Genomic DNA, 14706 nt, shown 5'->3' with positions numbered 1-14706 from the left:
GAAAGGTCGGGAGAAACTTTATAAATACATTAAGTACAAAAACAGAGACCAAGTAAAATTGTGAGCACTGGCCACAATTAGTCAGCTTATCCTTCTCCAGGTTCTATTGTAGTGAAATGCCTCAATTTTTTGTTATTTCATATTTTGATGTTCTGCACTCCAATGGTGGAGTTCTCAGAAGTGCTCAGCTTTGGTCTAACTGTGATTCCAGTGAAGTGAATAAGAATTTTACCACTATCTTCAATGGGAACAGAATTAAGTTAATAATGAGCACTTTCAAATTTAATCTTCAGTTTCCACAGTACACGAAAAGGCTTTTAGACTGTATTTTTTGACTTTTTTCAGTACTTTAAAAAAGAAAGATGGTTTAGCAGAAACTCAAAGAGACCAATATACAACTCAGAAGGTGAAGGATAATGATGGAGATCCCATCTTTTCTACCCCAAAAACCTGCTCAAACAAATTCACGTCATATTTTGGAGCAATTAGACGGGAGTTTACTGTTAATACTTCATAGGAGCAGAATTTGGCCCTGAAACTGCAAAAACTTTCCACAGTACTGGCCTACAGATTTCCTTTGCTGGTTATTTACACAATTTTAAAAACTTAACCTTGGCTCTAAAAGTAAACTTACTTGTTAAAGCAAAGTTTGGATTTTCCACTTCCATGCGCTGCATTTGGGCACTCAAAAACACTTTAATATCAATCCCTCTTGCAAACGAGGATGAATTAAAAAATCTTGATGGAATTTTAGAAGCAATATCCGGTTCATCTCTTCCAAATCCAAGGTTATAGAGTACTTCTTCAGGGTCTTCCTCATAAAGCTCCAGTAATTCAGAAACACTAAACAAGTGAAAAACAAGAGAGTTTTCTACATGGGGACTAAGACATGATCCCTTCAGTCTGATTACTAGTTCAGCTCTTTTGTCTGTGCCCTATTGAAGTTTTGTCTCCTACAACTCAGTGCACATTAGGAAATAGGCCCAAGTTACAAGCTTTGCAGGGATTTATAAATGGCATTTAAATTCAAGCCACTAGAGAAATGAACCCAGTCAATGTTCAGATCTAAACTTTATTTATACCCAATCCCTATACAAAGGTCTTGAAATCTGAGATGCTTTTAAACTTCAGGCATTTCCATGGGTCAGGCCCACTTGCTTTCTGAGAGCCACAACTGAAAAAAGTCAAGTTCTTTCACATAATCTCTTCTTTGTTAGTAAGCCCAATAACGCAGCAAAATAAAAATAAAAATAAAAATCAAGCCAAGTTTCTCTCTTAAGGTGTGTCTAAACTACAGGGGTTTTTTTCGAAAAAAAGTGGCCTTTTTTTTTTTTTTTTTTTTTTAAAAACACACTTCCACCGCATCTAGACCGCCACCGTGTTTTTTCAAAATTAAATCAAAAGAACGTGTCTTTTTTGACCACAGTAAACCTCATTTTATGAGAAAGAATGCCATTTTTCAAAAGTGCTCTTTCGAAAAAGGCTTTCTTGAATGCAAAGAGGGCTTTTTCGAAAGAGAACATCCAGAATGCCTGGGGGCTTGCTTTCTCAAAAGAAGTGGTTGCAGTCTAGATGCTCTCTTTCAAAAGAGGCTTGTAGACTAGACGTAGTCTTAGGGACAGAAATACTAAATACTGGGAAAAAAGAATGATAAAGCCCACAGAACTGTGCCAAACTCCCTAACACAATTCTTTTACCTTGAAACAGTCCCACTACTTCTTCCGGAACCAGTGGAATTCATACTTCTCCCCTTCTGGTGGAACTGATGTCTCCTCTCCTTCGCCAACATACCATTGCTGTCACAAAAATGGACAAAGCCAATATGATAAACCGGTTCCTTGCAGAACTGTTGTTTTGTGTTCTGAGATTTCCCCCCCCCCTCGTTATAGAACACTTTTTTTTAAGAGTATTGAAGTGGGGGTGGGGATGTATTATTGGTGTGGTCATCTTTGTAGGAGTAAAATCTTCTACATGGAATGGTGCTAGTACTGGGACTGCCTAGTTCACCTTTACATCATCTCTCATCATTTTATTTCAACATTTTTTTAACAAAAAATGAGACACTTACCATGTCTCCATTTTGTCATTGATTTGATGTAGATGATTAGCTGCAGGAAAATAAAGAAATGAGTTGTGCGTAAAGTTCTTTGGCAAAACACCATTTATAATAGCTGATAAGAAATGGTATCCAGTAACATTTGTTCGCATATGCCACCCTACCTCCCAGAGTCTATTCTTTACACATAAGTATGTGATCTGTATGTATACATGCTTGGGATAATGGGCATTAGTGGAGTATTTTTTAATAGTCAAATTTTAACCTATAGTATTCTTGGTGTAGAAGAAAAGTCACACACAGATCACCATATCTACTTTTTTAGAGCTGGTTAACATGAGTTTTTTAAAATATATTTTTTCCTTTTTCTCTGCCCCCTTCCCCCACCTTCAGATAATTGGATATTTGAATTTTCCGGCAGCTTCTGGGGGGGAAAGAGGGGCAGTAATCAGGGGCAGGGACTCAGACAGACGAGGCAGGAGTAGAGGCAGCCAGCCCTCAATGCTGCCCAGAACATGCTGCACCTGCCCCAGCTAGCTCTCAGCACAGCCTGGACTACACCATAGTGATTTAAAGGGCCTGGGGCTCTGGCTGCTGCTGCCACAGTAGCAGCCCAGAGCCTTGGGTTTTTTTATATGGACAAGTTCCAGGGCAACTTCCCCCCTACCCCTTCGGCAGCCCTGGCTTTGTCCTTTCTCTTTCAGTCTAATGACCAGAGCTTGGATTGTTACTTAAAACAAGGAAAAACAGTCTAACAAATGAAAAGTCTGTGAGGAGGAATCCTTTTAATCTCACATACTCTAATTCAATACGTGATATTGACTAAATTAATCACATCAAGTCAACTGTCAAATTGCTTTCCTTGTTATTTTTAAGAGATTCCAAAATAAAGCATGGATTTCCTCCCCAACGGTCCTCCCTCCCTTCCACAGCATTGCCAGCAAGACTTCCATTGACTCCAATAAGAATGGAATTGAGCTTTTTATACCAAAAGAAACCTGACACTTTTCAAACACATTTTAGAATTGCAAAAATTCTTTTCAGCTGCAGGGTTGTTTGGGTTAAAAAAAAAAAAAAAAAAAAAAAGGACACATTTGAACAAATACTAAGAAAAACCTTATACTCCTTATCCTGCATGTATGCACAGGATAGATGGACAAACAGAACCTAAGCTGTGAGGTGCTGATTGGCCTCTGCAGTCTAATGGGCCTGAGTACGTCTGGCCACTCTCAGCACTGCACCCTCAAAGCAGATCAGCTCCTGAGCTGGGGATCTCTCTCAGCGGAGGCAATTTAAAGCATTTAAGCCACCAAAAGGCTGTTCTGGCCACACTTTTGGAGGTCAATATATATATATATATATATATATATATATATATATATATATATATATATATAAAAATAAAAAGCCCGCTCTGAGAGGCCACCTCTCCTCTCTTCCTCCTCCAGCAGAAAGAGGAGAAAAGAAGAACTAGTGAGAACAAGCAGAGACAGAAACAGAACAAAGAGTAAAGCTACAACTGGCGATCCAAAGAGAAAAAATGGCATAACTGACAATCTAAATGTCTTTCCCTTTGTTTCATTGTGGGTGGTGGGTTGGTGGTTTTAAACACGCATCTACTCGCTTTTATTGCCAGGTTTTATTCCTTCTTCCATTTTTCAGCCTCTCTTCTCTTACTTCCTCTTTAAATATGAGCAATTATTGGCTGAACACTTGAGACCAACTTTGACACTCAGAAAATCCTCACATGCCACCCTCAGCAGCTTCAATGGCACTGGTGCACATGTGTCGGACTTCCAGATCTGTCCAAAGAGAGAGCACAAGCATTCACAGTCATTTTTTCCTCACTGCTTGCACTCCTTCCACCAGTGCTTTTGACTGTTTGCACCAAAAACACATAGGCTACATCTAGACTGGCATGATTTTCCGCAAATGCTTTTAACGGAAAAGTTTTCCATTAAAAGCACTTGCGGAAAAGAGCGTCTAGATTGGCACAGATGCTTTTCCGCAAAAGCACTTTTTGCAGAAAAGCGTCCATGCCAATCTAGTCGCGTTTTTGCGCAAAAAAGCCCGATCGCCATTTTCGTGATCGGGGCTTTTTTTGCACAAAACAAATCTGAGCTGTCTACACTGTGCCTTTTGCGTAAAAGCTTTTGCCCGAATGGGAGCAGCATAGCATTTCCGCAAGAAGCACTGATTTCAGACAGTAGGAAGTCAGTGTTCTTGCGGAAATTCAAGTGGCCAGTGTAGACAGCTGGCAAGTTTTTCCGCAAAAGCAATTGCTTTTGCGGAAAAACTTGCCAGTCTAGACGCAGCCATAAAATAGTAGCAGAGAGCGGTTTCCTTTATTATGCAAGCTCCTTTCAAGGCTGGCTCTGGCTGCCGGAAGGCTAGCTCACAACAAGCTGACAAAAATAAAGTTTTGATGAAAGAAAATAATTTGTTTGGGGTTGGGTTTTTTTTTTTTTCCCCTTTTTTAAATTTCTCATCTTCCCTCTTGCTTTCCAGGAAGGTTTACCATCAGGTGACACGACTGGAAATAATGACTTCAAAATAAATTCACACTCTTGAGCGTTACTTAAATAACAATAAAAAAATTTCTTGCTTTAATAGCCATGTGTCTCTGCCACACCCACCTTCCGCTCCCAAGGATAAGTCATCTTCAAAACTTCCTCCATTTCTCACCAGCATGCCTGAAAATGTACATTTGGCAGTTCAATGCCAATATAGTTCTGTAATGTTTCTTTCCAAAAGTTTGTACAATATTTTTAGTTAAAACACTTAGAGTTAATGCTGATTTACTCAGCACATCGTTGCAGATCTTTTATTATTTATACCCGGATAATATACAGACAAAGCCTATGGTATTTTGAAATTACTACAGGCAGTCCCCGGGTTACGTACAAGATAGGGACTGTAGGTTTGTTCTTAAGTTCAATCTGTATGTAAGTCGGAACTGGCGTCCAGATTCAGCCGCTGCTCAAATTGATCAGTTTCAACAGCGGCTGAATCTGGACGCCAGTTCTGACTTACATACAGATTCAACTTAAGAACCCCAGGCATCCCCAAGTCAGCTGCTGCTGAAACTGATCAGAGGCTGATTCCAGGAAGCCCGGGGCAGGGGCTTCCTGTAGTCAGCCACTGGTCAGTTTCAGCAGCGGCTGACTTGGGGATGCCTGGGGCAGAGCAGCTGGGGTGCTGCTAGGTTGGTCCAGTAGCGCCGCCGCTCCTCGGCGCTACTGGACCAACCCAGCAGCACCCAAGCTGCTCTGCCCCAGGCGTCCTGATTCAGCCACTGCTGAAACTGACCAGCAGTGGCTGAATCAGGATGCCTGGGGCAGGGCAGCTGGGGTGCTGCTGGGTTGGTCCAGTAGTGCCCAGAGCGGCACTACGGGACCAACCGGCAGCGCCCCCGCTGCTGTACCACAGGCGTCCAGAGCAAAGCCGCGGAGCACGGGGGCAGCGGGACAGTCCAGACGCGCCGAGGCTGTCCTGCTGCCCTCGGGTTCTGTGGCTTTGCTCTGCTTTGCTCCCCGTCCCCCTGGTCTACAGACCAGGGGGACGGGGAGCAAAGCAGAGCAAAGCCGCGGAGTACGCGGGCAGCGGACAGCCCAGACGCATCTGGGCTGTCCGCTGCCCATGTGTTCCCCCGCTTTGCTCCCCGTCCCCCTGGTCTGCAGACCAGAGGGACAGGGAGCAAAGCAGAACAAAGCTGCAGAGCACGCGGGCAACGGACAGCCCAGATGCCTCTGGGCTGCCCGCGTGTTCCACCGCTTTGCTTCCTCTCCCTGGTCTGCTGGAGACCAGGGAGAGGGAGGGCCCCGTTCGTAACTGCGGATCCGACGTAAGTCGGATCTGCGTAACTCGGGGACTGCCTGTATTCACATCCCAGAAAAGCTTTTTTTTTTTTTTTTTTTTAATAAAAGAGTGAGAGTTGACTCTAAAGCTACTCCAGCAGCCAACAGAAGAACACCTCTGTGTCAACTTGGGAGCTAATTACTCATTATTATCTGCCCTCAGGCACTATAAGTACCCTGCACTGGATGTTAAATTACACTCCAGACACCTTACCACAGACTTCAGTGTTAAGATATTAGTCCAATCATTCCTTTTCTTCCCCGGGTATAAAAGTAGCTAGAACTCCAGATACTGTGAGAACTTTATGTGCTCTGCCACTACCTGCAGATTCTTGCTGAACTTTGAACTTTTGAATTTTGTCCTGCTCAGATACTAAACTTTTCAGGTGTGGCAATTTCAGTTAGTGCTAGAAAGAAACTGCACAAAAGTTGACCTAGTTCTAAGACTGCATGAGCAAGCTTCCCTCCTCCCCTCCCCCCAAAACACACTCAGATCTTGCACAGATTTTGCATTTATATAAAAGCTGAAGCACAGGAGTAGAACTTTTTTTCCCTCAGAAATGTTTAAAAAGACTTCTGACTCTTTTCCCCCTCCACTGCATACAAACATATCCTAGCTAGATCAAGATAGCCATCACATATGCATTTGGGTAACAGTGTATGATTTTGAAGTCAATGTATAAGAAAACAGAAAAGTTCATAATAAAAGTAGCTATCCAAGAGGACAGAGCCTTTTCTTACCCTTCAATGTAGGATTGCTTTGTTCATCCAGGGAGGCTCCCAGAGGTGTTCTGAAACCACAGAACAGATGCTAGTTTAAAACGATGCCTCTTCATGGCCTTCCTTAAGTGCTGTAACAAGCTTGTGGTAGCAGCAGTTGTGCCTCCTTTTGCCTTCCTCCCTGAGAAAGTCTGCACAAATGCCTAGAATATGTCAAGTCCTTTGCTAGCTCAGTTGCTTGATCAAATTCTTTAGCTTTTGTTTTAATACAGATGTAATCATTATTTCAAGAATAGAAGGAGGCTTGTTAAAGGGGCCAATCCTGCAGTAGTATAAGTCACAAGCAAAACGTCCACTGACAACAGGATTGGGCCTTAATGGAGTTACTCTTCTTGTATAAACTAATTCACTGCATAAGCTCTTTAAACATAGCAAATATTAATTAACAGCTTCCACCAATGTAGACTAAATGATAGTTAACAATAACCTGTGATGTGGTAAAGTAGCTTGGTACAAACCCAAGACACAAATTAAAATATAATTAAGGGACAAATCAGATGAATAAAGTGTTTACATCATAAATACTTCATAATGGGCATCTGAAGATTTTCATTAGACAAACAAGAGAAAATTGACTGAAGTTACCCTGACAAACAGAGACATGAGAGTATTTGTTTGGATTCCAAAATTAAATTCTGGAATGAAAAGCTTGTATGTTTCCTTTCAGACCCTTTATTTTACAGTGCAAATTGTTGCTCTGGAACAGTTTACCATTGCTACACATTACCCTTTGATATGGAATCATCCACGAACTTTTGACAATTACTCTTTAGAAATAACTTGTTACACTGACATACCAATTAAAATAGTGACTCTGAGTAATATTCACTCAGGTAGGTGATCAAACAAGCTTTTAGTAACTCAAATCTCCTGGAATTTTGAGTCTCTCATGGGAGCAAATAAGGTTTTTAGGGGCAAGGGTTTTTTTTTTTAAATCTATTCAAGTTACAGTAAGTCTTATGTTCTGAATTAACAACCATGCCTATTGTTTATATCCCAGTTTTAATGGCTACATTTCTATTCTTCTCCCTCTCTCCCCCTGGCAGCCACTTCAGCATGTCTTGCTTTTTAGCTAGACAAAGTTGCTGGCAGCAACTTCCTTAGCTGACGCCAGTAGTGCATGCACTGGCTGGCAAAAAATGGTAAAAAGCAAGCAGTGAAACTGGCATTCTCCCTCAAAAGCTAAGCTTGTCACCTCTGCAGCTTGCTAACAGCTACTAGAAAAGAAGCTTTGGCAAGCAATCTGTCTGCTTCCCTGCTTGCTTCCCTTCCCTACACACGCCCAACAACTTTATAACCCATTCCACTGAAAAAAAATGTACATTTAAAAAGCAAAGAGCGTAAAAAGAACAATAGAAGTCCTTTGGGCAATAGCAAAGCAACATGAATATGTTTTTAAATAAATCTTTACAGTAGCAAGGCCCATAAGTCAGCTGATTCAAGTTTGCTTTCAAGTGCATTATGCAGCTAAACAGAAGGTTTTAGAGATCTTTACATATCTTCTCATGCACAACAAACTTTTTTTTGAGTATCTAGGAAGGATACTATAATAATATGGCAAACTCCAGAGAAGCTGTTCGCTTTCACAGCCCTCAGTGAAGTGGCATGAGGGCAAGGACAAATGGGGAACCAAGGACAATCAAATGCAGAACTGCGTAAAAATCCTGATTTGCACAGGGATCAAGGAAGTGTGAATTAGATCCCTCACAGTATGACATTTCCCAGACATTCTAGGTGCAGTTAGGAAGAGCAGGGGGCATGCCATACTGACTTCTGAGATCTTCTCAATACCTCACCTCAAATATTTATTCCTCTTTCCATCCACAGTGCCCATCACTGTGGTAGCTATGCACTGATCAACAGATAAGATTCAACATGGCTGTGCCTATAGTGGACTTCAGTGAGGATTCTGCTTTTCACCCTCTCATGTTGTAGAAAATTTCTGTTTGAGTCAGTATTGGTTATTGTAGGAAATCTTTAACAATTAATAAAGAAATTGTGTTGTGCTTTAGAAGCAGTTAAAACTTTGGCTGTTAGAATCATAGTTTGGCCACTAGACTTCAATTAAATTGTGTGTCCATTCTGCCATCAGAAACTCAATACACAACACTGTCTTGGACACAGTTCAAAACCTACTCTTTTCTAAATACTCTACATGAGAAAGTCTATCCTGTTGGAAAAGAACTATGTTATCATTATAGAAGACATTTTTGGCCAAACAAAACACTCAAGTTCAAAACATAAAAACCATCCTGGAGTTCAGATGGAGGACTTCCTCCTTTCTGTTTCAGTGTAAGATGAGCACACAGCAGATCTAAATTTCTAATGTTTACCTTAAGTAGCCTTAGTAAATGCACTAATGTCTTTTAAATGATTTCAGAACACTGGCAAATTTGAGATAAATGAAGAAAGTCCCTCATACAGGGATGACAATACTCCCACTTCTGCTCTATTTTAGGGAAGTGTCACCTCTATACGATAATATATAAGTGGAAATTGGAGTGATATGGAGAGAGTGCTGGATAACCATGAACTAAGACACATGAGAAATTTCAATGTGGAATGATTACAATCCCAAACTGCTAGTGCATACTTCACAAATGGCCAGCTAGTAAGTCCATTTTCCTCACAAGTACAGTACAACGTTGTGGATGGTATTTTGAAACAAAACAGACCATTACCAAGAATGTTGATGCTACTTCACTTGAACTAATACTACTGAAAAACTCAAAGTAAGACTGGCCAAATTTGAACCTAAATGTACATTTTCTAACAGCTCATATAAACCTAGAAATGATAGACATGTATTCATTCACTCATTCCTATGAGGAAATATTTTTGGTGTTTTTATACACCAAACAGGGCATTTTGCTAGCTCCTGAGAGCCAGGACATGCAATTGACTAGAAACAGAAATAAAAATCAGTCATTTTTGTTATCCAAATTTGGAGAACTCCAAATTATGAAACAGTATTAGATTATAACTGGATTTCTTGTAACAATCTCGGGACACAGTATCTGCATTTTAGGTGTTCCTTTTAGCAATGCAATGTAAATATGTTCAAGATTTTAGAACTGATATTGTCTTTAACCAGCAACATGGACAGAAAAAGAGGAAAACTACAAGGTTCAAGAACCAGCCCAGCCCATTCCCTTTGATTACATATGCACATATGCAGAGAGAGCATAATGGATGCCTAGTAAAATTATTCTCTCGCTCAACACTTTTAACAAACAAAAACATGCATTTTACACACAAATTTAACTGTGCTAGCTACAGTCTTGAGAGTAGAATCCTGTGAGGAACTGCAAACTTCTCCAGGGTGCTAAGAATTCCCAGCTCTTACAGACATTACTGATAGCTGAGGGAACACAGAATCAGACCCTAATTGCCTAGGATCCTGTCCAACTGAAGTCAGTAGGAGTGTTTCCATTAACTTCAATGGATACAGGATGTACTGAATTGACATATCAGGGAATTACTGACATTCACACATCACTTGAGCTTTGCAAAAGCCCATCATAAGAGCAAAGCTTAAATAGTTTGTGGGTACCACTAAGCCCCAGGGTGGAATGTCAATGAATTTAAGACTACAGAATGTGCAAACATTTTTTTTTAAGACATAGAAACTAAAGAAAGTTGTCAAAATAGGATTTGCTAGCTCTATATCTGAGGCAAATTTAAGGTTTTAGTATAAAGTATAGAACTGGTCAGCAGCAACACTGACAACTGTAGTTACACTTGTATAGGATCTTTTATAAAAAGATCAGAGGGCTTTACACACATTAATTAAACCTTGCAACATCCCTCTTAATCAACTTTTTAGTGCTTTGAAAATAAGGAAAACACCTCTTAAAATGGCTTGCTCAAGATCACAAAGTCAGTCAGCAGCAACCGTGGGAATGAAAACCAGAAGTTCCATCTCCCATTGCTCTGATCTAATCAACAGACATTACAAATACATAATGGAATTAAACTGTATTATAATAATATAGGTTTGTGACTTGAGTTATTAAGCATGCAAATCATCAACTTGTACAAGAAACCAAGACAGGAAACGTTTCTGGACATTTTTTGAGGCGTAACCTTAGCTCGAACCTAGGGGTTTGGTTCGAACTAATGCGTCCCGGCGCGCACTTTCACTTTCGAAACAGCTGTTGATCGGAGTAACGCGCCGGCGAGATCATGCTAATGAAGTGCGGGATATTTAAATCCCCGCTTCATTGACTATTTCGAATGCCTACATTTGCATCCCTAGTTCGAACTAGGGTGCAAGTGTAGACATACCCTAAGTCTCAAACAGACAAAAACGATCCTCATGGCAGAAGATGTGGGTGAATGCTAAAACAGATGACTCAACAATCTGTTGCTAAACACTTAGCAATAAAGGGGAGGAGGAAAGGGGATGTGCCCTGTTTCCTTAGATGTGTAACAGGAAGCCAAACAACATGAAGTTAGGGAAAGTTTTAAGAGGAGCTGGGGGGAGATACTGTTTTCCTTAACCTTTGCTCAGAATTAGAGGAAAGTGACTCTGTAATGCTTTACCATTGGCACATAACAGAGAGAAACAGGGTGGGAAAAGAAAAGTCAACCATTTGCCATACAGCCACACTTCTAGTCTAGCAACATACTAATGGAACCTTTTTATTCTCAATGAAGAACTTCAATTGTTCCCTAACAAGAGAAAGCATCTTATAGAGAGAGGGATAAAAGTAATGATGAGAACTATTTTTTCCCAACTCCAACATGCTTTGAAGGCCCAGTCCTTCAATTCACATCCAAATAAGTAAAGGCTGGAAGTTCGGTTCCTGTAAGGAATAGTTGTGGACATGGCTACTCATACAGGTGACCATTTAGAGCAGTGCTAGAATGTTTGGTGGGCAGCAGCACTTACCTGCAATCTTTGAGCCATATGGCGATCTTTTCATTTGGAATATTACCTTTGGGAGGAAAGAAAGGGAGAGAGGGGGAAAAAAAGCAGCTGTAATTGGTGCTCTGTGCATTCCCAAGTCTCATGAAGAAAGGGTGCCTTTCAAACACTGCTTGTATGACTGTGCCACCAACAAGAGGGCTAACAAGTGCAATACCCCCCCCCCACACACACACACACACGCTAATAAATACAAGAAATTAGAACCAAGGCAGGACAAGCATGAGAGAATTAAGAATACTTTTACATTTACACACACACACACACACACACTCTGCCACCCATATGCTGCAACCTCCTAACGCTGCCATCAGGGACGGTCAAGGACTCGGTGACTCCAGCCACTGATTCCCCCTCCCCCCCCAGCCAGGGGAGGCAGGCGGACAGGACAGGACAAACCTGCTTCTGCAGCCAGGAGCAGTTTCCCACCGGCGAGCTCGTCCTCTTGCCCGGCCCGCTCAGCTGCTTCTGCCGAGAGCTCCTCCGCCTCCGACGCCTGCCAGGAGTCTCTGCTCTTGGCCCAGGCCTTTCTCTTCTGGCTAGCCCCTTGCCACTCCTCCGCCACCGCCACCGCCGGCTCCTCCATCGGGACCGCAGCGCCGGCTGCTTCACTTCACGCGGCGAGCGCAGCAGCAGCCCCGCAGCCTGCTGGGCAGAGCGAGCCGGGCTCAGCCTCGCGGGGGAGGGAGGCGGCAGCGCGTTTCCCAGGCGAGGGGCGGACTCCCGCCGGCGGCAGCGCCGGACTCACCTAATATCCGCCCCAGGGCACCAGCCCGGCGCGCAGCATCGCCCCGGCCCCGCGCGCGCAGGCGGCTCTCGCCTCGCTCCCCGTTGCAACACTGGAGCAGCCGCCAGGTCCGCCCTGAAAACTATTCTGCGTCGGCCGCCCCCGGCCGCGTGGGGATCGCCAAAGCTCGCGCCCTCCCCCGCCCTTACCACGCCTCGCCCCAGCTGGCGACGGTCACCTCCGCCCACCCACCCTCTTCAAAGGCGGCGTCCTGCGGCGAGCGCAGCTGGAGCGGGCTCCGTACAAAGTGACAAACAACCCGGGAGGCGCCCGCCCGAGCCGTGACAGTCGAACGGCAACCCGAGAATTTAACCAATCGGGGTGGTCCTCGCTTCCCCAGGGAGCAGGCAGCAGGATCGGGCCCATGCCCCCAGCCTGGTCCCGTGGGCCTCCAGAGGGGTGCGCCCGGCCCCAAAGCAAGCCCGGAGCCCCGCGGCCCCCCTACGCGCGGGCGGGGGGAGGGGCCGCTTGCGGCGGGGCTGAGCCATACTCACATAGCGGGCCCGGGGGAGGAGGATTCACCCCGCCTGGGCTGGGGATTGCAGCAGCGCCCCTCTGACTTCCTCATACCGCGGCCGGGAGAAGTTTGCAGCCCACGTGATGGGACCCAAGCGGAGTCGCGCGCTCTCCGCCTGCCCAGGCACAGCTGGCTGCGCGCTGCAGGGACCGGTGTAACGCCCTGCTCCAGTGCCCGGCCGCTAGTGGGACTCCGCGGGGCAGGTAAAAGACAAGAGGGGGCGATTGTTGGCGGGCTGCTTGGGACACGCAGAAACCCCCCTCCCCTCTCAGTGTCAAAGGCTCCGGCTGCGGTCGGCAACGGAGCAGAAAATGGGGAGACTGGAAAATCGACGGGGTTTTGCAGGGGAGCAGAAGTTTGCTGCGCCCATTAAAAGACTCGTGACAGCCCATCCACCCTCGCCCCACTGCCCTCATCTACCTACGCTCGTCTCTTTCTCTCTCTCTCTCTCTCTCTCACACACACACACCCCAAAAATCATGAAGGGTTCAAATAAAGAGGGAGACAGGGGACAGACCAGGAAATAAATCCACCTAGAGCTAGCGAGAGAGGAGCGACCCACGGAGAGCCGGCAGAAAAAATGAGTGTGGAAAATAAACATGCAGTGGAAGGATTAAGGGAAAGGAAGGGTGGGGATGGAAGAAAAAGAAAAGGAAAAGAAAGATGAGAACATTCGACATTCTGAAGGTATTACAATTAATGTCTGTTTTGACAGCACCTCCCAGCTCCAGTCCCATTGTGCTAGACCTACAACCAGAACAAAAAAACCCTGTCCCAAAGAGCCAACGATGTTGATGATATTAAATTATAAAGTAGTTCAAATCAGTTTTAACAGTTGTGTCTGCTGAAATCAGAGAAAACGGTGCTGATTTTAGATGAAGGGGATTGACACCATGAAAACATAAGAATGGCCATACTGTGTCAGACCAAAGGTCCATCTAGCTCAGTATCCTGTCCTCTGACAGTGGCCAATGCCAGATATCCTAAAGTGAATGAACAGAGCAGGTAATCAAGAGATCCCTCCTCTGTTACTCATTTCCATTCTCTGACAAACAGAGGGTTCACCATTCCTACCCCTCCTGGCTAATAGCCATTGATGGACCTATCCATGAATGTATCTAATTATTTTTTAACCCTTTTATAGTCTTCGCAAGGAGTTCCACAGGTTGACTGTGCATTGTGTGAAGAAGTACTTTGTTTGTTTGTTCTACACCTGCTACCTATTCGTTTCATTTGATGACCCTTAGTCCTTTTGTTATCATCTTCTCATATTTAACAGCATGGAGGCTAGAGAGCACTCATTTTCTTCCTAGAGAGGTGATAGGTGATTAGACCGCTAATGTTTCCTTCGTCACATTCTTTCCATCTAAATGCACAATGTAGATGGAGATCGGAAAGCACAACAGAGATGGGGCAATGAGTTTCACGTTAAAAGCTTTGTGATTTTTCATGGGTAAATTTAACCCTGGAGCAATAGTGGTCATGCTGACCCCACCAAGCTCAGAACTTTAAGAGCCTAAACTTCAATATAATCCTCTTTCTGACTTAGCACAGGAATACTGGCAAGAGCAAGGGGGGCCTTTTAAAACCTTATTTAAATTTACTTGAAGTCTTTTTAATCTTTAAAGCTTGCTTCTAGGAAGACTAATCATCCAGTGTTCCTGAAAATCCAACAAACAATGTAACCCAGGAAGAATGGAGGCTCAATGTCCAGGAACAAACCAATGCCCAAAGAGAATGTGAAGGCTGGGCTGGTTCCTAAGGATTTTAGGGGTAAAA

General features: G+C 43.7%; 1 protein-coding gene across 4 annotated transcripts in view; it reads right to left on the bottom strand.

Annotated features, from left to right (window-relative positions):
- The window catches only part of ITPRID2 (ITPR interacting domain containing 2), a 52350-nt gene extending 39310 nt beyond the window's left edge, over positions 1 to 13040 (bottom strand). The window contains exons 1-8 of one of the 4 annotated variants that reach the window (XM_075933749.1): positions 12905 to 13040; positions 12023 to 12268; positions 11588 to 11633; positions 6655 to 6704; positions 4693 to 4749; positions 2069 to 2108; positions 1698 to 1796; positions 635 to 843 (exon numbers count right to left, since the gene is read on the bottom strand). In XM_075933749.1, coding sequence (XP_075789864.1) covers positions 635 to 843; positions 1698 to 1796; positions 2069 to 2108; positions 4693 to 4749; positions 6655 to 6704; positions 11588 to 11633; positions 12023 to 12209 — 688 coding nt within the window. In that variant the 5' untranslated portion in view covers positions 12210 to 12268; positions 12905 to 13040. Of the gene's footprint in view, positions 1 to 634; positions 844 to 1697; positions 1797 to 2068; positions 2109 to 4692; positions 4750 to 6654; positions 6705 to 11587; positions 11634 to 12022; positions 12272 to 12371; positions 12556 to 12904 lie in introns of those variants that run through there. The other 3 variants (XM_075933751.1, XM_075933752.1, XM_075933750.1) reach the window with 3 other exon arrangements.
- Positions 13041 to 14706: the final 1666 nt, after the last annotated feature.

The sequence above is a fragment of the Pelodiscus sinensis genome, chromosome 7 (genome assembly GCF_049634645.1).
Source record: "Pelodiscus sinensis isolate JC-2024 chromosome 7, ASM4963464v1, whole genome shotgun sequence".
Taxonomy (NCBI): Eukaryota; Metazoa; Chordata; order Testudines; family Trionychidae; genus Pelodiscus; species Pelodiscus sinensis.
Note: the sequence above shows the minus strand (reverse complement) of the source record. Positions and strands in the feature narration are given on the sequence as shown.